At 44.9% G+C, this 25,164-nt stretch overlaps 1 protein-coding gene across 5 annotated transcripts in view; it reads left to right on the forward strand.

Moving 5' to 3' along the window:
• Positions 1-25,164, forward strand: part of GRIN2B (glutamate ionotropic receptor NMDA type subunit 2B) — a 285,971-nt gene that overhangs the window by 208,609 nt on the left and 52,198 nt on the right. For all 5 annotated transcript variants that reach the window (XM_075124250.1, XM_048835352.2, XM_048835354.2 and 2 more), the window contains 4 exons: positions 19,511-19,719; positions 20,042-20,213; positions 21,984-22,137; positions 23,862-23,987. In XM_075124250.1, the coding sequence (XP_074980351.1) occupies positions 19,511-19,719; positions 20,042-20,213; positions 21,984-22,137; positions 23,862-23,987 (661 nt within the window). The remainder of the gene's footprint in view (positions 1-19,510; positions 19,720-20,041; positions 20,214-21,983; positions 22,138-23,861; positions 23,988-25,164) is intronic.

Below are 25,164 nucleotides of genomic sequence, written 5' to 3' on the forward strand. Positions count from 1 at the left end.
TTATAGGCTTATTTTCCTGATGCAATCAGGAAGTGCACAAGTATTTCAGTTTCATAAATCGTCCATAAAACTGGAAAATAGGAGTTGCCATACCAGATTTACCATTGTTGTGACACACCAACTGGTAGAGCAGAACATACAATGATTTCTCTTGTGTTCATCCTGTCTCTGAGAGTTCCTTCCAACCACCATCTCCATGAAATGCACCTAGTGTGGAGGACATTTTAATGGAATTAGTATTGGGTCAATATTATGTATCCCCCATACAATAGTGGAATTTTTCTAGAGAGCTGTGGTACACACTTTCAAACCAGTGTGTCTTGGATGGAATGGACTTGGCTAATTCTTACCTTTCCAACAACTATCTATTGTGGTCTCTCCAAAGAGACTCATGGGAAGTCTGTAGGGTTTTGGAAGCAGGGCTTGTTAAGAGGCCCAACTCAGCCTCAAATGCAATGGTTCTAGCATGACTAGGTATGGGATCTTCAAGATGATGGTACCATTTATGGGAGGTGGGGTCAGTTTCCTGGCATGGTGGCTTCACAAGTAAGAATTTTGACATGTGATCCCTCACAAACGTGCACGTACGCATGAATCATGATGATAAAATCATGAAACACATGACAGTTCACTACTGTGATTGCTCCCCCCATTCTGTAAACGACTTGTTTGTAACTGGTTTCAGAGTAGCAGCCGTGTTAGTCTGTATCCGCAAAAAGAAAAGGAGTACTTGTGGCACTTAGAGACTAACAAATTTATTTGAGCATAAGCTTTCGTGAGCTACAGCTCACTTCATCAGATGCATTCAGTGGAAAACACAGTGGGGAGATTTATATACACAGAGAACATGAAACAATGGGTGTTACCATACACACTGTAACAAGAGTGATCAGGTAAGGTGAGCTATTACCAGCTGGAGAGTGGGGGGGGAAGGGGAAAACTTTTGTAGTGATAATCAAGGTGGGACATTTCCAGCAGTTGACAAGAATGTGTGAGGAACGGGGGTGGGGGGGGAATAAAGATGGGGAAATAGTTTTACTTTGTGACACATCTACTCCTAGTCTTTATTCAAGCCTAAGTTTGCTTGTATCCAGTTTGCAAATTAATTCCAATTCAGCAGTCTCTCACTGGGGTATCACATTGGTAGATGTGCAGGTGAACGAGCCTCTGATAGTGTGGCTGATGTGATTCTACAGCCTATCCTGAAGGATGACCCATCACTCTCACAAATCTTGGGACACAGGCCAGTCCTTGCCTTCAGACAATCCCCCAGCCTGAAGCAAATACTCACCAGCAACCACACAACAGAACCACTAACCCAGGAACCTATCCTTGCAACAAAGCCCGTTGACAACTGTGTCCACATATCTATTCAGGGGACACCATCATAGGGCCTAATCACATCAGCCACACTATCAGAGGCTCGTTCACTGCACATCCACCAATGTGATATATGTCAGCAATGCCCCTCTGCCATGTACATTGGTCAAACTGGACAGTCTCTACGTAAAAGAATAAATGGACACAAATCAGATGTCAAGAATTATAACATTCATAAACCAGTCGGAGAACACTTCAGTCTCTCTGGTCACTCAATTACAGACCTAAGGTCGCAATATTACAACAAAAAGACTTCAAAAACCGACTCCAACGAGAGATTGCTGAATTGGAATTAATTTGAAAACTGGATACAATTAACTTAGGCTTGAATAAAGACTGAGAGTAGATGTGTCATTACACAAAGTAAAACTATTTCCCCATCTTTATTCCCCCCCCCACCCCCCCATGGTTCCTCACACATTCTTGTCAACTGCTGGAAATGGCCCACCTTGATTATCACTACAAAAGTTTCCCCCTCCCCCCCCCCGCTCCCCCTGCTTTCCAGCTGCTAATAGCTCACCTTACCTGATCACTCTCGTTACAGTGGGTATGGTAACACCCATTGTTTCATGTTCTCTGTGTATATAAATCTCCCCACTGTATTTTCCACTACATGCATCTGATGAAGTGGGCTGTAGCTCACGAAAACTTATGATCAAATAAATTTGTTAGTCTCTAAGGTGCCACAAGTACTCCTTTTCTTTTTGTTTGTAACTGTTACTCGGTCTGTATCAAAATCACTGCAGTCCAACTCAATGCAATCAAAATGAACCAAAGCCTAACCAAGACAATCCTGGTTTAGGTAAACCAAGGCAACCTCAAGGAACTAAATGAAATTTCACACAATCCCATCAAAACAAAGCCAAGCCAAGCCACATTAAGACAGTGCAATCCCAGTCCATGGAACTGAACCCAAATAAATAAGAACCAAGCTCATTCTGACTGGGTACAAGCATAGCAACCAAAGTGAAACAAAGCTAATACATGTTAAACTGGGGCAATCCTCGTCCATTAAACTCAAGCCAATTTGATGATATTAAACTCAGTTTCTACCAGCATAAAAGCAGTGTGATCTCATTCTATAAAACCTAGACCAACCTAGCAGAACTGATCAAATTACAAAACCAATGACACCTAGCAAATGGAACCACAGCAATTCCAGCCCCAACTCAAACAGAAGCAGAGCTGACTCAGTCCAAACTGCAGTGCCCCGAACACATCCAGGGGCATGCCCCGCCCACCCTACACCCCAGGCCTTCTGGACCTTTTCATCAGGCTCCTGCCCCATGGACCTACCTGGCCATCCCACCCCTTTACTGCAAGCCAGCTTCACAAATTGCAGCTGGTTCGTTTCTGGACCGCACCAAGAAAACATCTGTACATGTTCATGCTCCACACTCTTCACGTCCTTTCCCTTGCGTCCCGCCCTGACATGAAGTGGCTGGACCTCCTGCCACCTCTGGAGGGTGAGGAGCCCCGGTGGGTAAGCCTATATTCCACTCTGGTACTGAGGCCCGCCAGGGACATCAGCTGGCAGCTCCTTCATGGAGCCATGAGCACGGGCGTGTACTGGGCACGGTTCACTCCCCTCCCAGACACCTGCCCCTTTTGCGGCATGAGGGAGACCATGGCCACGTACATCTGGAGTGCGCCAGGTTGCAGCCCCTATTCCGGCTCCTCCTAGATATATTATTACATTTTTGGTTGCACTTTTCCCCTCACCTTCTCATCTATGCACTCCCTATCTGTGGTCCCACAAAGTCACGGGGCCTCCTTGTCAACCTCCTCCTAGCCCTGGCTGAAATGGCCATCTACAAAACCAGGGAGAGGAGGTTGGCTGATGGGGTTTCCTGCGACTGTGGGGCCTATTTCCACTCTTCAGTCCGTTTATGCATCCGGGCAGAGTTCCTCTGGGCGTCTTCCGTTGGCTCCCTTGACACCTTTGAGGAGCAGTGGGCAATGTCTGGGGTTCTCTGCTCAGTGTCCCATCAGGTTCCCTTCGTATAGCCCTGTGACCTCACTCCCGTTCCTGTTGTATCTTTAGTTGTCCCCCACAATCATTTGGAATCCTGGACCTGTGGATCCCCCGCTTCAGCTGGGGGGAGGTCCTTTAGCAGTAGGCGGGCTTCCTGGATCCCAACAGGACGAACACATCCAGCTCTTGATTACAACAGGTTCTCCTAAGCAGCAGGCCTTGTACTGTGTGCACTGGGCTTTATGGAGCCCTAATAGCTTACAGATAGATACCCACTACATACCAGTTAAGGAGGATGAATATAATCTAGCAGAGAACAATATATGTAAGTGGTAAGTAAACTGAATGTATAGATTGATAACATGAAAAAATATGTGGTGAATGAGGGACAGGTAGGAAGATTCTACAAGGACAGCAGTGAAAAGACAGAGTAGCCTGTAAATAAACTTGTCATTGGACGTACAGTTTTTAAATGTGTATTTTGTGTCCTAGTTAAAGGCTCTTGTCTTTCACCAGTCAGACATGTTCTTGGTTTGGGATTTGTACAGCTCCTCATGTAGACTTGTCCCCTCTTCCATCAGTTAGCCCCAGCTAACTTAAAACAGTCTGCTGTGCTGGATGGATGGGGGGACGTTTGAGTTTCCGAAGCAGAACGCATCAAGATTTATTTCTTTCTTTCTCTCTCTTCTCTTCTGAGATGCCATCATTCATTCCCCCTGCACTCTGCCTTCTGCAGCCACGTCTCCGGCTTTTTGCATCTTTTGTGGCTTAGTGGCTACTTAAACATTTATTTATGTAGACCGTTCCCCAAGGGAGCAGCTCCTGGAGGCAAAGAGTTGTGTTGGGAGGGAGGAAGGGAGGGAGCAGTTCTTCCCCCCAAAAGGCTCAATATTATCTCTTGCTAAGGGGAAGTAAAGGAATAAAAACTCCTTGTCTTAAAGCATAAGATTAGCATACAAAGAAGAAACCGTGCACACACACACATACACCAGAACACACTGGCAACTGAAGATGAGGGGAAGGAAATGTTTGTGTCAGCCAAGTGATTAGAAAGTCAGCTATGTTCAGTCATGGACTTTGTTTTCTTTTAACCCTTAGGACACTGGCATTTTTCAGATCTGCCAGCCAAATAAACGATTAGGACGCTGTGCTGCATATATCACACAGTGGGTGTGGTTTGGGCATTCTGACTGTATGAACAGTTCATAAATTCCTCTTATGCTATTAGGTGTTGAAGGTCATGCCATATGTCATTGGGAAAGTAATTAAGAGTTTGGATTTGACCAGTGACCGCAATGTTAATGATCTCTATGTAGGCAGTATACAGGTAAATATGATTTTCTGTTGTTGATTTGCTTGAATTTTAATAATAGACAGGGGTAAACTCAACTAGCTGAATTAATTAATTAGTCACATGTAACTTATTCACACAGCTGAATTCTCCACTAGATAGATTGATGTTTATCTATCTATATTCATGTGTGTGTTTAGTAGATGTATTTATTTCAACAAAGACCTATGTTGAGAGAACATTAAATTTGCATAGTTAAACAGTCAAAAGCCAGGAAATGACAAATATTCAACCTTAACTCTGCCCTCTTCTGCTTCATGAATAATAATAACATAGCTCTAGATCTTCAGCTGCAGTCTAGATATGCTTGGCACAATTGGGCAGAGGGCAGAGGTGGCTGCAAACCATCTTTACGTTTCCGCAGGCCTGGGGCTGGCATCAGGACTGTTGCCCACAGCCCCAGGGGCTGTTTTGTCAGCTGAGGATCATTGTGTGTTCGGATGCCCCAGCCATGCCCCTTCTTTTCCACAAGATTATTCCCTATGCTGAGGGCCAGGAGGGAAGTGGTCTAGAGGTGCTAGCTGATCTGTGGCACGCAGGGATTCCCCTTACAAGAGAGGAATCTTCAAGGTGCCAGTTAAGCCAGCTTTTCAACTGCTTTGTGCCACTCCAGTTCAGAGCAGCTGGTGGAGACCTGAGAATCAGGCCCCAAGGCTTTAATTAATTACCCATTCCCAAACTACTTCTTAGTTAATATAATATAAAATCATGCCTTCTTTTCCCACAGCTATAGCTACAAATGAATAGCATTCTGTCATATTATTCATTTTTGTTTACTAATGCGATTTTCATTGTCATAGCTCCAATGTTGTAGACTTTGTATATGATAAATTCTCTTTTCTCTAAGGTAAGTCTTCTGATTAGTCAGTGAGCACCCATGTGCTATGCCGTTGGTTTTAAACCAGCTGCTCTGTCTAGCTGAGGTGCAGTTGAGGTGTTGATGCAGTTAATTATGATGCAGACATATTTGTTTCCCATTTTAGGATCCCCTTTAGATGAACTAACTGCAAAAGAGGAAGTGTAGTTATTCCCATTTTACAGAGAAGGAGTGGAGCCTCAGCAAGGTTAAATGACCTGCTCTGGATCACAGAAGTCTGTGACAGAACCAGAACTTGGGTCCCTTGACTCCTAGGGCTTTGCTGCAAGATTATCTTTCTTCTCTCTCGTTGCTGCAACCACTTGCTCCCTTCTGTCTGTTACAAGCGTGCTCGAGCATCTTCAGTGCCGAAAAACCTTCTGTCAACCCCATTTGCCTAATTACTGCCCTGTCTTCCTGTTACCTTTTTGTCTCGAAGAGTCATTATAGTACTACCTTCATCCCACTGTATTGGTTTCCTCTCCTCCAACTCTCTTCTCTAGTGATAAGAGGGACCCAACACACCTTGGTTGGAGTGAATGAAAGACTGCCTTTATTTCTGTTTAAGAAGATGGTTACCTCCTTGCTCTATGCCCCTTAGGGCTGCTCTGAACATTCACAACTAACACTGCACCTTCCAGTTAGGAATCTGTCCTCTTTGCACCATGCAGACCCCTCACCAAGATTGAAATCAGATGGGAGCAAACCTCTGTCTTTCCCTTATTTGATTGGTCTGCTGCCTTTATCTGTTCCGTCAGTCACTCTTTCTTTACTCCCTCTTCTCCCTGAGCTCCGTGAGTCTGTTTCCTGGTTCTCCTACTACCTCACTGAAAGTTCCTTCAGCAACTTCTATGTTGCTTTCTCATTCTGCTTATTTGTTTTGCAAAGGCTTATGCACATTTGTGGAATTATATTAGTAACTACATAAAAAAACCTAAGTTAAAAGAAAGTTATTTGGGTTTCAAAGTCAAATATTTGTGGTTGCCCCTGCTACCTTATTTCTGCCTCTGTGCGCATCCATCTTATCCATAGAATGAGGAGGGGTGCTGTGGGAAAAAAAGTATGTGGTCCTGTATTTTGAAGACCTATCATAATGGACATGCACAAGGGGGCTGAATTAAGGTTGCATGAGCAACTATAAACCTGGCATTTCTTAACTTTTGAGTGCTTAACCTTGCAACCTAAATAATGTTATTTTAATATAGTTTTTGATGTGTAACCTCCTAGGCTTTTTAAAAGGAAAAAGGTAAACACAAATCCTATTATGTACAACTGTAACAAACCCTCATAATGCATTATCAGCAGGGATTGAATCAGGAACTTTCAGCATCCCAGCACAGACTTGTACCACTTAACTTACAGGACGAGCTACCAGCAGCCTCTCCTGCTGGCACCAGAAGGCAGATACTATTCTAGAGGGGTAGTGGGCAATTGATACCATGTCCTAGGTCCATGGGGTAGTCATGGGAGCCCAGCCTGGCTTGATTTTCTCTCTTCCCCACCTGGGAGATAGGGGGCTCCTGTCGATGATGGGGTCATGAGAGAGAGGGGCTGGGCTGCTGGGGGCATGTACTGGGTCCAGGAGGGTATTATATAAGGCGTTTGGTCTGGCTTTCTCCCCCACCCTGCTGTTACCACTGCTCTGGCAGCTCCCAGGTGTGTTCCTTGTGTGGTTTGTGGTGTTGGTGCTGCTGCTGCATTGATGGCACTGTGGGCCTGGCTCTTTAGAGCATTTGTGTTCAGTTATTATTTTGGCAGGTTGCCAGAAATTTTCCTGAGCAATGCAACTGCCAGAAGGGAAATGGCAATTATTTAACTGTCTATAACACAGCTGAACCTGAATGGAATTTCATGGACCAAAGAAAAAACACTTCTCTAGTATGAGGGTTTTTTCCCTGCTCAATTTCAAAGGCTTGCTGCAAAGAATGGAGGTGTTAGATTTTCTCAAAAAAAGGTCCAGAGAGAGAATCTTATATAATGAAAAGTGTGAGGCAACCTAAATATAGGGCTTACTACCAACTCCCCCATAGTCGTAGTAACTATGCAGTACACACAGGCACCCCCCTCACACACACATAAACATACACACAGATTTAAACACATGTACGAAGTCACCTAGATAAATTAGACTGTGTAAAGTAATTCCCCATATATATTTCTATTTGCCACATGACCCTCAGGCCCTCTCTCACAACCTTCCAAGAGCCTCAGCTTCATCTTACGTTGGCAGGACCCTTCCTATTATTCTTGCCCTTCCACTGCATGGCATCAGCTGAGACCTCTTGCAACGCTAAGCATGCCGTAGATAATGTGAGCTTTGCACTGACATGCTTCAGACCCGTCATTCCCCAGTTGAGATTCTGAATAGCTGATGAGTCTATGGAAGATGTGAGCTCCAGAGATCCATCAATACTGAGAGAGAGTCAGCTGGCTTTGGCTCTAGAAAGCTCAGGCCCCCAGGAAAGCAGTCCACAGCTTTTCCCTTCCTTTTCTCCAGCTGGGGTTGGCAAGTACACAGCCCTTCCTCCCCTCCATAACTTTGCTTTGAAACTTTTCGCTCTCTGCAGCAGTGCCTGAGGTGCTCACAGTTTGCTAGTGCTCTCCAGTTGGTGAGAAAGCAGCAAAAGATGCCAAGGGTGGTTTCCAGCCACTCCCTGTTCAGCTTGGTCCCTACTGGTTCTGCCAAGAGGAAGGGGAGTCCCAGACAAGACCAGCTCACTACACTTGTGCTGTTTTAGTGTGGGTCGGGCCAAGGGGATACTTTTAATCTCCTCTGGCAGAATCACTACTTGCTGACCACAGTAATGGTTCTGGCTAAAGTCTGAGCCACAGTAATGTGCAAACATGTAGAAAGTCTGGCTGTCTGATTGGTGGACTATGCCCAATGGTGAAATCTAGTTTATGGCATGTGGCCACCAGTGGCGGACGCAGCTGGCCCTGACTGAATGCTATGGAGTGTTATGGTAACATTGTGCTCCAGCCCTGCTTACTCTAAAATGAAGCCAAGTGTATAAGGGAGTAGGCGTGGGATGAGTAGGGGCCCCTAGACATTGTTCCTCTTGCTCTTGTAATCACTTCTCCAACATAGAAGTAATACCTATTTACAGTCTGAATCAGTGGCCCAATCTGTCACCTTTGACTGCCCTTGGTCACTTGCATGCGTGAGTGCACTTAGAGGTGACACCCTCCTGACCAGAAGTGGGACATTCAACCTGACTTACTTCCAGAGGAGCTAACTGATGGCTAGGCCAATAGGCTTATTGAAGCTCAAAACCCTCTGAGTTATTTAATAACTACGGGCCACATCCCTCACCCGCCCTGGAGGAACCCGAGATGGCCAGAGAGGCAGGAAAACTCAATCTGCTGAAAAACATCCCCTTAAGGGGCTAGAGCTGCCCATGGAGTCAGGGGCCAAGGTCCGCCAACCCCACTGATCCAAGGGATCTATGGGAATGTATCCCCCAGATCCACAAAGGCAGAGCCATGCTGTGTGGGTCTCTTGAATCTGTCAGTGAATGTGCTGGGGCCCCCTGCCTCTGAGCAGCCATTGCATGAATAACCTGTAGCTATGCTCCTGCCTGAGTGCACTGTATGTCAGTGCCTGGGTGAATTTCTCTGCCTGCATGTGTCTGTGGCCTAGAGTCTGATCTCAGCTACACTAGTGTAAATCCACAGTAATTCCACTGACGTCTAATGGTGGTTCTCCCGTTTTCACTGCTGAGGTAAGAGGCGGGCCCTTTGCATCTTTGTGCAGGAGCGTATCTATGCATGCCTATTTCATGGAGAGTGGGTGCCTCTTGTTAAGGGTGCCCCAGTGTGTGGGTCAGCCAGTTCCATGTAAAAAACTATAGACTTAGGGGACCAAAGGGTTTTGGGTGGTGCTGGAGGGCAGGGCTGTTGTTTTTTGCCTGTCTTGCAGAAGGCAGGATGGTATTTGGCAATGGGGGCACCACAGCAGGTCAAATTCCCATGTTCAATATTCCGATCTCCTCCCGTTCCCCAGAGGCACCTCACAAAGTGGCTTCTTCGCTCTGCCTTGCTACTTCTGACAAACAATAAAAAATGCAAGCAAGCCCCTCCCTTTCCATTGCTTACTCTCCCATCCTCACTGTGGCCGGCTTGCTTTCAACACCCTGCTTGTCTTAATCCAAAGAGACTCTTTCAACCGCCTCTAGGTCTGCATTTTTAAACCTCCCATCAGTGCTGGATTGCAGGGGAGCCCAGAACAGAAATTCACTCAGAGCAAAACAGTCACTGCCAATGCCTTACCTGAGCGTTCATTGGGTTTTGTACACCCCAGTCCAGTGCCCAGATTCATTACTTCCCCCAATCAGTAAAAGGGTTAAACTGTCTCTCAGGCTGTGGCATAAATGGGTGAGCTCCTCCTTCCCTGTAATATGTTAAAAAAATTAATTGAGAGAAAAGAAAGCTCAGTAAAAAATATTGCTCAACAAGAAAAACCAAGGGGAAAAAAATCGTTAGTCAGGGCATTACATGCATGGACATGTACTGAGTGCAGGCACCCACCTGCACAATGTGGACACACACACACACACGTGCGCATGTACGAACGAGAGGGAGTATTTTTTTATAAGGCCATTTAAAAAACAATACATCTCCACCACAATAAACCATTGGAACAGATAGACACTTCCATCACATGAAACATGCCTCCGACCACCTTGTCCTCAAAAAATCTGCCACCTTTCCCCCCTGGGCCACACTACCACAGTAGAGAAAAGCAGAGGAGCTCAAGATGAAGCCCTACTGGTTTGGTATTCTCTGTAGGGGCATCATGCCTTTGGAGTTTGCTTGTCCTGACCTTAGTCCAAAATAAGCTGAATCTGATGACCCTTAAGAGATGGTGAAATGCTCATCTTTCTTCCCCCAGGCATTTCAGAGGGGGTGGGGGCTTGCCAGGGTGCAGAATTGTTGCAGAAGAAGGCTGAGCCTAGGGTTTGTGTTGCCTGATTGGCTGTAGATGGTTATATTGAACAGTATGGCTGCACTTTAGTTATGGTGGGGTATTATTTCTGAGCTATGTTTAAGTTTTATGTAAAGGGAGCCTAGCACGTATGGAAGAGCTGTTCCTTTGCATTTGTATAAATCCAGAGAACTATTTGCTGCAGGATAAGCCACACACTGTTCACCACAGTAGACCACATCTCCAGCACACTAAATAAAACATGGCCTCCCCAACCATAAATGACACCCTCTGCCACCATATTAAGCTGTGACCTCCACCTCCGTAAGATATGTTCATCGCACCCTCCATTACCATAAGCCATGGCTGCCGCTGTTGTAATCCATGAGCTCTACATCTGGAAGCTATTCATACCAGTCACCAACACTAACCATGCCTTCAGCTACCGGAAGCCATGTAAGCCCTCTGCCACTGGTACTATGAGCCACAACCTTCCGTGCCAAAAAAAAAAAAAGGACTCCCTATCACCATCTAGTGTGAGCTTCACTACCAGAAGCCAGGCCTTCCACTCCAGTAAGCCACGAGTTCTGACATCAGCAACATTTCACAGTTCTCACATCAGTTCTGGCATAAGGAGTAATTTACAGAGGTGGTCACCTCATCATTTATGTAGCTCTCCCCCTGTGATACCAGAGAACACTGTATTTCATGACTTTACAAAACAGAGGCACTTTTAGAGTACACCTCTTTAACATTCTTGGGCTAATTAGGGCAGAGGATAGGACTTAAACACCGACAAAAAAGCAAGCAAAGATACCAGTAAAGAAACAACCAATTGGTGGCATCTCAACGAATGGCAAGAGCAGTGTAAATGCCAATTTGAAGTGAGCAGAGGACTGCATTCCTGGGAAATTATTTTATTTGGAGAGCCATAGGATTGAGAGATGGAAAGCAAAAGCAGTTACTTTATGCTGTGTAGTGCCCACAGAGTGCTAGGAGCTGTACAAACAGAAGAAGGAGCAGTCCCTCCAGCCCTGCCGTGATCGTTCTTGCTGAAGCGAAAGCCCATTAGAAACAATTCCCTGTTGTGCAGATGTAGTAAGGGCATCAGACTTCACCAGGTGGTTGTGGAAGACACTTGATGCTCGAGAAGGGACATTGTTTTCATGTTAATAAATTTGCATATGGAACATTCACAAATATTCTTTTTTTTCTTTGGCTGATGTGGCTAATTAATGAGCCCAAGTGTTTGTAAACAGGAGATTTTCGCTCTCAGTGGTATTTCTCCCCTCCCTGCTTGTTCAGTTGCATGCCAACGCCTCTGGTGATGTGCTTTTGTTACATCAGAGGTGTTCCAGAGGGAAATAGCTGTGATGTCACCCGTGGAAGCTTACAACTAGTGACTGACAAGCCTCAATAAAGGTTAAGACTGAAAGTCTGTTCAAGTGGCTGCATGGGAGGCATCACTGTCTGTCTAGTGGTTGAGGCACAAGACTGGGAGGCAGGAGACCGGAGTTATAGTCTCTTCTTTAACATCCATTAGTTGTGGGATGCAGAGCAAGTCACTTGACAGCTGTCTGCCTCAGGGTATGTCTACACAGCACTAGACACCTTCAGCTGACACAGGCTTGTGGGGCTCGGGCTGCAGGGTTCTTTCATTGCAGTGTAGCCATCAGGGCTCAGCTAGGGGCCCTGGGCTCTAGGACCTTAAAAGGTGGGAGGGTCCCAGAGCTCAGGCTCCAGCCTGAGCCAGAAAGTCTACACAGCAATGAAACAACCCTGCAACCTGAGCCCCGAGGACCTGAGTCAGCTGGCACAGGCCAGCCACAGGTTTGTCTTTGCTGTGTAGACCTAGCCTTAGGTATCGTTCCCCCACGTGTGCAATGAGACTAATGATGCTTACCAGCCAATGCCTGGAGAACTCCAGACTGAACCTCCCCCCGAGAACAGGTTCGTCTCACAAGATTTCATCTTCCTACTTCTAATTCTAAATTAGGAACATAAATGTTTCCTTGTCTTTCTATCGTATGCACTTATATGGCCCCCGTTGCCATAGTATCTGAGCCCCTCAATGTAATGCTGCCTGCAGTGAATCAAGAGCATGAATACCGCCCTCAGGGCAGACTGATGAACCAGGGTACAAACCCCAGATAGGCTGCGAGTTCTACACTTCGATTTCACCAACCAATTATCAAGTGTAAACTTCTCAGGTGCCATGACAGCCTAAATATAGAGTCACAGGCAGCCTGCTTGGGGACTTCAATCTAAGTCACCACACGGGTGAGCTCACCTCTGTGATAGATGGTCCTTACCCCAAGAATCAAGTTACTTCCAGTCCCAAAGGACAGTCACTTACCCCAGGTCAATTGCACTTTAGATCTCACACCAAAGACAACACTTGAACCAATCCTATTCTAAACTATCTGAAGGTTTATTAAATAGGAAAAGGAAACCTGAGTTATTCACAAGGTTAAGGCAGGTAAACACAGATACACAAATGAGTTCCAATTTTAAATTTCAAAAGAATAGAAGCTTCTATAATCAGCAAGCTCTATATGTCCTTTAGGGCTAACCCAGTCTAAGCAGCTGGGGAATCTCTTGCTTATGTCTAGAAACACTTTGCCCCCCCAGAGACCAAGCAGCATAGAGATACCAAGTTCATTTTAAAAAGAAAAGGAGGACTTGTGGCACCTTAGAGACTAACAAATTTATTTGAGCATAAGCTTTCATGAGCTACAGCTCACTTCATCGGATGCATTCAGTGGAAAATACAGTGGGGAGATTTATATACATAGAGAACATGAAACAATGGGTGTTACCATACACACTGTAACGAGAGTGATCACTTAAAAAAACAAAAAAAACAGACTCCAAGGAGAGACTGCTGAATTGGAATTAATTTGCAAACTGGATACAATTAACTTAGGCTTGAATAAAGACTGGGAGTGGATGTGTCATTACACAAAGTAAAACTATTTCCCCATGTTTGTTCCTCCCCCCCCCCCCCCCCCCCCACCCTGCACTGTTCCTCAGACATTCTTATGCAACTGCTGGAAATGGCCCACCTTGATTATCACTACAAAAGGTTTTCCTCCCCCCCCACAACCCCGCTCTCCTGCTTAATAGCTCACCTTAAGTGATCACTCTCATTACAGTGTGTATGGTAACATCCATTGTTTCATGTTCTCTGTGTGTATAAATCTCCCCGCTGTATTTTCCACTGAATGCATCCGATGAAGTGAGCTGTAGCTCACGAAAGCTTATGCTCAGATAAATTTGTTAGTCTCTAAGGTGCCACAAGTACTCCTTTTCTTTTTGCGAATACAGACTAACACTGCTGCTACTCTGAAACCTGTCAAGTTCCTTTTGTTTGGGGCTTTTATCCCCCTCTTGCCATGAATTCTCAGCTGCAAACTCAGTGGATTGGAGGAATCCACTTGCATGACTCATCTTCACTGGGAGGTTTCAGAGTAACAGCCGTGTTAGTCTGTATTCGCAAAAAGAAAAGGAGTACTTGCAGCACCTTAGAGACTAACCAATTTATTTGAGCATGAGCTTTCGTGAGCCAGGACAACAAAAGTCCTTTGTCCTCTTGTTGAGGGTACATAGGAAAATTCCACTCCCAATTTCCCACAATAGTCCTGACCTTTCCTTTTGGGAAGGGTGTAACACCTGTTGAAGATCAGCCCTTCACACTGCTTAATGTCTCTGTCCTGTCTGGTGACTTCCACAGGGACAGATGCTCACAATACAACAGCTCAAACACTTCCTTACAGTATGAGATACAGATGTTATAAGTGAGATCAGTGCATGCAGCAACTTTCAAGCATTCCATAAAGTCTAAATACTAAACACATTCATGTGATTTTAATACTTATTTTAACAATACTAACACACAGTGAGCCAGATGGATTCCAACTATGTGTTTGTCTTTGTTCAAATGAGACATGGGGACCTTGGCATGAGCTGGCACCTGGTCTGCCAGTATCACACTTAAGGCATTTTGTGTTTATTCTCACAATACCCCATTGAGATAGGAAAGTATTATTATCCCCATTTTACAGATGGGGAACTGAAGGAAGTCCCTAGTCCAGGTCACTTAGGAAGTTTTGTGGCAGAGCGGAGAATTAAATCCAGTTCTCCTGAGTCTTAGGCTGCACCACCCCTCTTCTCCTTCCTTTTGGTATTTCAGCACTGGAATTAGGAAGCACAAAGGCAACTGCGAACATGAAAAATGATAGGGGGGTAATATTATCTGAGTTTTATTGAACCTCGGGAAGGGTTTGGATTCCCAAATGAGTTTTGGGTGACCTTTTTGGTCACTTTTTAAATGCAACTGAAATACCTTCATTCCTATTTGCGACCTCTTATGAACTGTAGGGATGGGGGTAGAGGTGGTATAAGACAATGCAAGGAGGCGATCAAGCCTGGATAAAATAAGAACCAGAAAGAAGCTGTGCTAAAACTTGAGCTTCCTGAAGCTTCATGCAAAATGTTAACCACAACATTGTCCAGTCCCCTTTAATCTTCACCCAAACAAGGAGCTGAGCCTCCTGAATTTTTTTGTCCCAAACTTGAACCTGCACCTCTGGACCCTTCACCCAAAACAGTATCTGGAAGGAGCCTTGCCCAGAATGTAAAACCCAAACCTTTGAATGGTCACATCCTTTTAACTTTCAATTAAAGAGTTCCCCAAGTGGCCTTTGTATTCTCCAGGCCAGATAAAAATGAAATATTAAGAAAAACACAAGGGATGGCAGTTCTCTGACCCAGCTGAAAGGAGAAAGTCTTGGAAATCTCACTGGAGTGACATATTTTTGGCTATGTCCACATGACACTTTTGACCAGGGTTTTTGTAATGGTTAGATGAGGAATGGTCATCTTAACTGGTCACAGGTTACAAAGTTCAGTTTGTGTCACACACAGCAGCTGTGTTTGTGTGTCCATACCTGGTATACTGCCTCGCCTTGTTTGCCTAATTGCACTCTGGAAACTCTGAGCAGGTATCCTATAGTGCCTCAACCGAGAACAAAGTGCGCTGGTGACATGTGCAAAGTGGCACTCAGCATGTGGCGCTCTGGGCTGTCCTACCATCCGGCTAGCTGGGAATAAGCAAGACCATCCAAATCAGTTACACAAACGTGATTAGTGTATCATATCAACCCTGTAAAAAACAAACAAAAAACCAGCGTGTCCTGGCGGGTGACAGGAAGACAGCTGTGTGCCAGTCCAAGCATTTGGCAGGAGCAGAATGCTGCTCGTTAGCCTTTGTTACTAATCAAGTTTGAGCAATGATGTATGAGCACAAACCATGTTTAGAGCCAGCCATGCTGACCTTTGCGCACTCTTTGATCACAGTTCCAAGACATGGTAGGTGCAGAATTACTCAGAGAGGTTTCTAAACTATGGAAGCTTTTTCAAGCTTTTTTAGGTCTCAGAGAAGGTTTGAGTGGTCTTCAGGGAGTGAGATTTGGGGACAAAGATCTGTGCCGGTTATGCGTCCCAATTGTTATTTTTCCTCCCTTATAATTAAATTTCCTCCTTAATAATTATTCAAGGGAGTGGCCTGTAGGGAAAAAGAGTGACGTGATTGACAATGATATCTATCCAATCTGCGGTTCCATATTATTTACAAAGGGATAATATTTATTTGGGTTTTGTTAGCTTGGGATTGGTTAACCTCCTGCTTTTGACCGCGTACTGTACAAGATATTAATTAGATCAGTCCATTGGCTCCTTTCTGTTTTATAAATATCTTACTGACTTGGTAACACTAAGAAAAAGAAGTAAGGGGAGATAGGAGAATGTATTCTCCTTTCCTTGAGACTTTCTGTGGGGAATTTTGGTGGCTGATGTCTGATTGGATAAGGTTTTGGTGTTACAAGTGGGTGGGTTCTCAGAACTGCATAACGAGTAAATAAATGGGATGTGTGGTGCAAGAACCCTGAGCATCTCTGGCTTATGCAGGAATTGAGTAAACACTGGAATAATAAGAATTTACAAGCTGCCCCGAAACACACTGAGCTGTCAGAAATGCCTCACTCTGCTTTGCGCTGGCTGGCAGGTTATATTCTTCAACTGCAGGCATCACCTTTAATGACTTGGCCAAGACAAATCTGTGACATTTTATTTTGTTGAGTCTAACCTCTGTCCTCACAACACATTGCTCCTTCCCTCTCGCATAGATATATACCATATAAAAATACACTCAGATCTTCCTTTGCTTGCATTTTCTCTCTCCCTCTCTCTCTTTTACACAGATGTGCGCACACACACAATTTCTCTCGCTCTTCTCCTTACACTCACACTGCCTTATGCACACACTTTCTTGAATACACACTCATACCCATTAACTCTCCCATATTCACACTTGTACACATTAACTCTCCCAAATACACATTGTCTATCACAAACACTTAAAGACATTGCCCCATCCCCCCGGTTTTCCTAGGTCAGCAGGCTATACATCTCCTGCCTTTGTACTCTCAAATCAAGTACTTACCTATAGACATGGAAATGCCTGTTTTATGTGCCCAAGTGTTCATTTGAGCACTGAAATGTAGGCTTTGGACATGTTATTGAGGCACTTATCGTACACTTGAAAATTTAGGCCAGCCCACCTCTCTTTTTCCTCCTCTTTGGGCAATTTATAAAAGCTTATTGGAATGGAGTGGTTTTTAAGTTGTGCTGTTATTTCATTACCCTCTGATGGGCAGGTGAACAGGTTGTGTATTGCTGTGTTTGCAGTTTGGGTACTTCAGCGCTCACACTGTGGTGTTGCTGGGTTGCCATTCCCATCTTAAGCCACATAAATTTACCCCATATAATACAATACGAAAAAATGTTCCTGGCCTACCACTCTATGAGCTCCCCATCTCTTTCATTGGGAACCTTGGGAAGTTATGAGTCAGGCCTGACTCCTCTGTCTATCTGGTCTAGTCTATGCTTTAGGGGTTTATATATTGCTGTGGTTTCTATGTGCTACTATGTTATGGAGAGATGTCTCTTTCACTGACCACTTATTGATAATGTTAACAAATGTTCCTGAATGTGTGTCTGGGATGGATGTGTGCTGGGGATGCCCTTTTGCCTGTAGATCACTAGTGCCAATCCAGCCCCAAGTCTGTCATTTAAATGAAAGTTGTTCCTATCTGCCAGCTTTTTTGGTGGCCTGAGTGAAATGACCTTCTGATCTGAGCCCAGTTCCTCATGAGAATAAGTCCAAACGGCAGAAGCCACCAGCACAAATGGCTCTCTTTGGGCTCCGTGTTGTCATTCTCCGCAGAGAGGCCAAAGAGACCAAATGGACCGTAGAGAAAACTGTCCTCTGCCCCTCAGAAATGGGCCGTCTTGATTAGGGCTGAAGTATGAGATTGGGGAGAGAATTTTCTCTTTTGTTGCCAATGTTGTACCTGTTCTGAGGATAAACAGAGGCCATCAGTCCCCTGGGGTATTAATCTGGCATGAAAATGTACTTTAAAAAAAAGAAGGGAAAAAATGGCTGAATATGTTTCCTGTTTTGAATATGGCGATCCCCCAGGATCACAAGAATGTCAGATGTAGCCCACTCCTGGCATCTGCTGCCAGCTTCTGATCTTCAGGTTCCCATGGGCTGACCCAGCTCCACCAGCTGCTCAACCTTCTGACAGCACACTGGTGCCACCCCACTACAGGACTGTGTTGGCACTGGGAGAGGGTTACGGGGTCACTGCTGCCCCGGAGTGACTTTTTTGTTCCTTTGAACAATTTACTGAATAAACCCACTCTGGGTATTTGCTCTTTTTTAAGTCAGATGAAGGTTTTTAAAAAGCAATAAATGTTTTATGCTGGTTCTAGATGCCATCAAATGCAAAACACCAGAACAGCTTTGATTTTTATCGAATAACCTTTGACACCTAAAAAGGCTCTAATAAGTGCTTTTCCCCCTGTAATTTTAAAATGAAATTCAGTGAAAGGTTGACAGCTGCTGGAGACTCCAGCCCTCTATTTACCCACAGAGCAGGTACACCATGAGCAGCAGCAGGTCATGCTTCCTACACACACACGCCGCCCCCACCATCAATGTACCTCAACTCTGACCTGGAGGCATTGCTTCTAGAAATGAGTGGGGAGTTTGTTCTCAAGGCCCATTCAGACCTGTCCCACTCAGCTGAAGCTGCCAAGCAAGATGCTTATTAGTGTCAATTGTGATGGGATGGGCGAAAATGTGAGCAGAGGTGAGACTTTGATGTTTGAAAGCATCATAGGTGGGTTTTTCTGGAATTTCTGTAAGGAATATCTTACCCCGGGTAGTGTGTGTTCTAAGTACATCACCTGGTGGGAGATTGCAATGGCTTCAAAAGAATAACTCCTGTCTGTGGGGTGTACATAGCAACAGCTGAACAAAGGAACCCCCTGCAACAAGGAAGTCCATGTTTACCCAAGAAATGAGAGTAGTGGCTGAAGGGGTAAGATTGTAGTATTTCCTTAAGCAAAAGTAGCATAAATAAAAGTAATAGAATCTCCCTGAAATATCTTCTCATGTATCAGGAAGACAGAGCACCAATTCTTTATCTGCATCTAATCTGTACAGCTATGCCATTTAGTGATTGTGAAAGTGCAGGAGTGATAACACTGGAAAGATTTGAGCTGGATCATGTTGGAAACTGTTAAATGAGCTTTTCCTTCAAAGCTCTGCTTATGTATGGTCAATCCTGACTTATAGCATCCCCAGCTATTCCAGCAATGGTCCCCTCCACCCAGGGAAACTCAATCCTGACATGCAGCTCTCCTCTTATTTCAGTTTTAGCCTATCTGAGAACAGAGTCTGATTATTATGCCAAAGGGACTCTCCAAACTCATTTCCTGTGTGATCTTCTCTATTGTTGAACCCATTTCCCCAGGGTCTGCCTCTCAAGAAAGTTCTTACACATGTGAGTGGGCTCAGGCACTCTGGGGGCCTCTTGTCTCCAGACAATACGCCACAGGGTAACTTGGAGAGGGATTGGGCAGTCACGTGTTTCTGTCTTGTTTGTGTCTCCGCAGGTGGGGAAATGGAAGGACAAGAGCCTCCAGATGAAGTATTATGTGTGGCCCCGCTTTGAGCTGTACCCTGATTCTGAGGAGCGTGAGGATGACCATCTGAGTATTGTGACCCTAGAGGAGGCGCCGTTCGTTATTGTGGAGAGTGTGGACCCACTAAGTGGCACCTGCATGAGGAATACGGTCCCCTGCCAAAAGCGCATCGTGACCGAGTAGGCACTCACATGATCTTTCTCCTTCTGGCTCACTGTTCTCCACAAAGCAGGTGGAGCCTTCTGGGCTTGCCCTGATACTCTGCTCCAGCTAAGCCATCTGGGCTCTCTCAACCTGGCCCATGCTGCCTCTTGTCACTGGTACAGCCAGCCAGCCAAGCCCTGCAAGCTTGGCTTGTTTTGCCCCTCAGCAGTGGTACCACAAGCTAGGGTCTTCATGAGGAGTGTGTTCAGGGAGTGAGGGTAGGTGTTCTGGGAATAGAGGGGGGTTAGCAGAGTGAGTTCTCCTCAAACTTAATCCCTTATTATTGTGACTGGTCAGGAACAAGACGGACGAGGAGCCTGATTACGTCAAGAAATGCTGCAAGGGGTTCTGCATTGACATCCTCAAGAAAATCTCCAAGTCTGTCAAATTCACCTATGACCTCTACCTGGTGACCAATGGCAAGCATGGGAAGAAGATCAATGGGACGTGGAATGGAATGATTGGGGAGGTAAGCAATGAAGGGTGGGGCTGAACTTTACCCAGAGGCTGGGCTCTGGAGTCAGAGTCTAGTCCAAGTTCTGATTAGCTCCCCTTCCTGGGAAGGGGCAGATGAGACCTCATAAAAATGAATCCATTGTGGCATGCTCACTGCTGAACAATAGCTATAATCCCTCTCAGTTATTATTTATTATTTTTTACTGTGCCACATGTGTTTGGCACTTTACATTCAAATAAAAGGAGATGTCCTGTGATATCGCCCAAGGTACAACCTGGACTGTTGGACAGCTGTGTCCCCTCAGTTCTCCAGCCTTTCACACTGCTTCACTGTGAGAGCAGCCACTCCTGGCTTGCTCACACACAGCCTTCAGCATGTAAATTACCCCAAGCTATAGTGCAAGAGTGCTTCAGACAGACGGCCTTCCACCCTGGAATTATACTTCAGAGTAACACCAGCAAATTCCCAGTCCCAGACTTTCCCCCAGAAATGTGTGTCTTGTACTGCCCAGTACCGTCCTGGACAATGCACGCTCATAGAAAGTCCATCGTTTCATTAATAGAAAATGATATGCACTCATCTTGTTACCTCAAATGTCGTCCCCCAAACACTTCAATCCAAACACACTGGCTTAGATAAAACAATACAACAAGTTTATTAATGACAGAAAGATTTTAAGTGATTACAAGTAATAAGTCATAAAAACAGAATTGGTTACAAAGAAATAAAAGATAAAACCAAACTAATACCTAATTTAGGAAGCTAAGTGAATTTAAAGCAAAAAGATTTCTCACACCACATGCTTACAGCAGTCTAGCTGGCTTCCTTCAGGCAGGACCACTCCCACAGTTCAGTGGGTGATGCTTCTTTTGTCTTTCATGTGTGCTTGATGCCATGAGCAGAGATGAAGGGAGAGAGGTGATTTGGGAACTCTGTTCCTCTTTTTTATATCTCTTCCTCCTCTTTGAGAATCATCTCCAGCTGGGGTTCAGATGGCAGCCAATCTGTTTGCATAGGAACCTCCAGCTGTTCCATTGCCAAGATGTAAATCTCTTGCTCACACCCTTCTTACTGCCAAAGAATGGCTGCTTAATCGGGTGATAGTCCGTTTAATTATGTTGACACCTGGCCTAAGCATCAGTTTGCCTTTTGTCTCTAAGGTTTGTGCTGGGTTTTCTAAATTTGGAACATATCTTATACAGTAGAATTTTATAATTTCACATACAATGTTGCCACACATATTTTACCAGGGCACTAATGTTCAGCAAATTATGAGTTTTCAAATGATACCTCACAAGGCACACTTTGTACAAAATTGATCATGGTCTTGTAAAAAGGATGAACATAAGGTTGCTGACTGTCACGTGTCCCTGCACCAAAGAGTTTATGATCTAAATTAAGGCAAGACATATAAGGGATAATGACAGACATTCATAGAAGGAAGAGAAGACAAGAACAACAGAAATAAGATAACTTTCCTTCTAGACAGATGATGTGTTTATCCTGAGAGCTGCACAGGTATACTTTAAATATCATTTTTTTAATACACACAACATTCTTTGAGTAGAAAATTAATATTTATAAGTGTCTTGGAAAAAGTATGTCTCGAAGAGAGATAAGAAAGAGGAAACGATGGAAGTAAGGACAGGGACAGAATTCCAGGCCTAAAGGAATGTATGAAAAGATAGGAGTGGGAGAAGATACTGATGGGGGTGGGGTCCTTAACTATGAGGCATGAGTGGAACCAGCCTCAGTAACTGTCCGTCTTTTTCCTTACCTGAGGTGGTCACCAAGCGGGCCTACATGGCGGTGGGATCCCTCACCATAAATGAGGAGCGTTCAGAGGTGGTGGACTTCTCTGTGCCCTTCATCGAGACAGGAATTAGTGTCATGGTATCACGTAGCAACGGGACTGTCTCACCTTCTGCCTTCCTAGGTAAGCTCTTCTCCTGAGGTGATGGTGAGGGGGAACTAGTGTAATGAAAAAGCAACCAAAGAGTCCTCGTGAGTCTCTGGACAGTCCCGAGGAAGGAGTTTCAGGGAAGGATTTTTTTTCTTCAAGTTGTTTTATTTCAAAATCCCAAACAAGCAAAATCCAGGCAAATTCAAATACTCAAGGTCCAGGAGCTCCAGAATATTTGTCAGTCACCTTTAGGCACAGTATTAGCAAGGAGATGACTCACTTACAGCTCTCAGCCTACAGTACACAGTATCACTGTGGGTCTGTCTACACTGCTGTCAGAGGTTAACTGCAACACGTGGGGCATACCTGACCTAGCTTTAATTTAGCTAACTCCAATAACAATAGCAGTGAGGTTAAGCCCACCCTGGGTGCCTACTTGAATGACTAGCCCATGCTGCCGTGGTTTCATTTCTATTGTTATGGGAGCTAGCTAGATCAAAGCTAGCTTGGGTATGTCTACATTGCTGTCGTTGGCTCAGCTAGTATCACTCCCAGTGAGTTTGAGCCAGAAGAAAAGTGGTACAGGTCCTCCTACCAGAACGTGTGCTTGTCCTTAGTGATAACCCAATGAGGGTGGTAAGACATGGCTTTAGACATGTCACCCTACAAGGACACATTAACCTAAGCTCTCTTTGGCACAGTATCCAGTGGAAGATAAATATCTACCAGCATTTCTGAAAAAGAATGGGGCACAATCCCTGTGGTAGGTCAAGATTCCACTCCCCAGTTTTAGTGTCCCAAGGTTGAGAGTGATCACTGAGTGCAGAGTTGCTGCTGTGTTTCCTCAAGCAGTTACTACATTCCTAATATTTACCGCTTTGCTTTATAAAATACGTTGAGATATAACAGAGAATAAAAGATGAGCTATAGGATCAGTCTGCTCTCTGACCCTGATTCTGCAAACACTTATCCATATGAAGTTACTCATGTACCTAAGGAAGATTATCTAAACCTCTTTGGGCTGGGAATCTCAGGAGATAATGCTTTTCTTATAAGCTTTCCAGTGTTCTGGCTTTGGCCAGGTCCTGAAATATCACTAGGAAATTTAAAACAGCAGCAGCAACAAAATCAACACAATGTTTTTGAACTTCAAATAGGTTTGGGTTCAAACTTTGACTGAAGGTTGTAGCAGGGTCATATTTGATCTGAACTCACTCAGCCCCATCACTGCCCCTTAAGCTTGGAGCAGGGCAGAAGGCAGCTTCGGTCAAACACTCACAGGACATGAACTGTAGCATTTCTAGTGCAGCCTGCGGGTCTCAATTGCCAAGCGGCAGGGTGGAACATTGGTAGAACTCCCATAATTCTGGCTGAACTGCAAAAACTTCAGGGATACAGTTTGGTTCAGGCAGGCACCCCAAAATTAAACTGCGTAGCTGAATCATATCCAAACCTGTTTGTTCCCCAGAAATGAGCTGAAGGACTTAATGGGACGAGCATTTCATCATTGCATTTGATAACATCTGGCCCTGCGATGAAAATGGAATAAAAAATGAACTAACTTTTTCCAGGCTCAGAAGCTTTGAGGCTTGATTTGAGGTGGGGGAGTGAAGGTTTTGGAGCTATTTCCTGTTCTGTGCAAACCAGTCCCCCCCGATCCCCAACCTCGACATGGAGCCCTCTGAGTGGGATAGTACGCTGCCTGTGGTGTGTCTGGCATTTCACCCTGTGCCCTGTTTTTCTCCTCTCCTGCCCAGAACCATTCAGTGCTGACGTATGGGTGATGATGTTTGTAATGCTGCTCATAATCTCTGCAGTGGCTGTCTTCGTCTTTGAGTACTTCAGCCCTGTGGGTTACAATCGGTGCCTTGCTGATGGCAGAGGTAAGAGGACCCTTTTCGATTGTAAGTTTCTCGCCCTCCTCATCCCGGCTCCTTAGTCAGTGGGAGTTCCTTTTCCCCCTACACATGCTCATGGATCCAGCCCGCTTGGATCTCCATGTGCTGTCTAAGAAGGGAAGGGAGGGAGGTGGGAAGATGACTCTTAAGGTAATAATGGGTATGGATAATGGATAATCAAGTTGGCTCAGGAGACTGTTATGTAGAGCCTTTCATCTATAGAGTGCTAACTCCAAACTATTTCTAGCTGGTGGGGAGGGGAAGTGGATGCGGTTATCTAGCACTGCCCCTGCTGTAAAAGCCTTTTTGGAATAATTAGAGGGTCCTGCACTGCCAGTCCACCTTTCGTCAGTGCTACGTTTCACTTTAAAACTTAAAAGCCCAGAGAGAGAAACTCTCCCCTATTATATTCTTCTATGCCCCAGACTTGAAATCCATTACCTGGGCGTGTCCCCACCCCATTTAGTTTTAAAGCTCTTTTGTTGACCAAACGTTGTGAGAGGACTGGGAAAGTGAGACATTGGTTTTCCTGGGGCTGAATGAGGAGTTATTTTGCAGGGCATGGGAGAATGGAGGGGGCAAGTCTGATCTCTCTCTGTGATGCTCAAAAGCCTTCTTCCCTGGGAGAAGAAGAGATGAGTCAGAGAAGAGGACAGAGAGGGATTTTTGCATTAGCAGAGATGGAATGCTCAGCAGTTAAGGTTGCTACTCTCTCCTTAATCTCACTCCATTATGAATTGGTCCTCAACCTAAGGCCTTCTATTTTGTCAGCACACTGGTCACTTAACAACAGCTGAACTCAGATGTTTGTTTGAAAATATGTTCACTTGCCTGCCAAGCCATTGCCTCCAGCTGATTTATACTACCAAGTTAGACAGCACTGACCAAAAAAAAAAAAGAATGTGTAATGGAACATTACAGAGACTTAAGTATAACTGTGCCAGTGGGGACTTCTCTAATAACACTGAACTGTGGACAGCATGTATGGGCAGATGCACATATCTAAACAGATGTATGAGCAGATGAAAATAGCTTTGAGGTTAAAGGGAGAGACTAATACAGATGTGCAATCAGCTGCTGATATTAATACAGCTGTGCAGCCAGATGCAGATATTAAACTAGCTGTATGGGCAGATGCAATTAATAGTATGTCTGAATAGTT

This window comes from Caretta caretta, chromosome 1 (genome assembly GCF_965140235.1).
Source record: "Caretta caretta isolate rCarCar2 chromosome 1, rCarCar1.hap1, whole genome shotgun sequence".
Taxonomy (NCBI): domain Eukaryota; kingdom Metazoa; phylum Chordata; order Testudines; family Cheloniidae; genus Caretta; species Caretta caretta.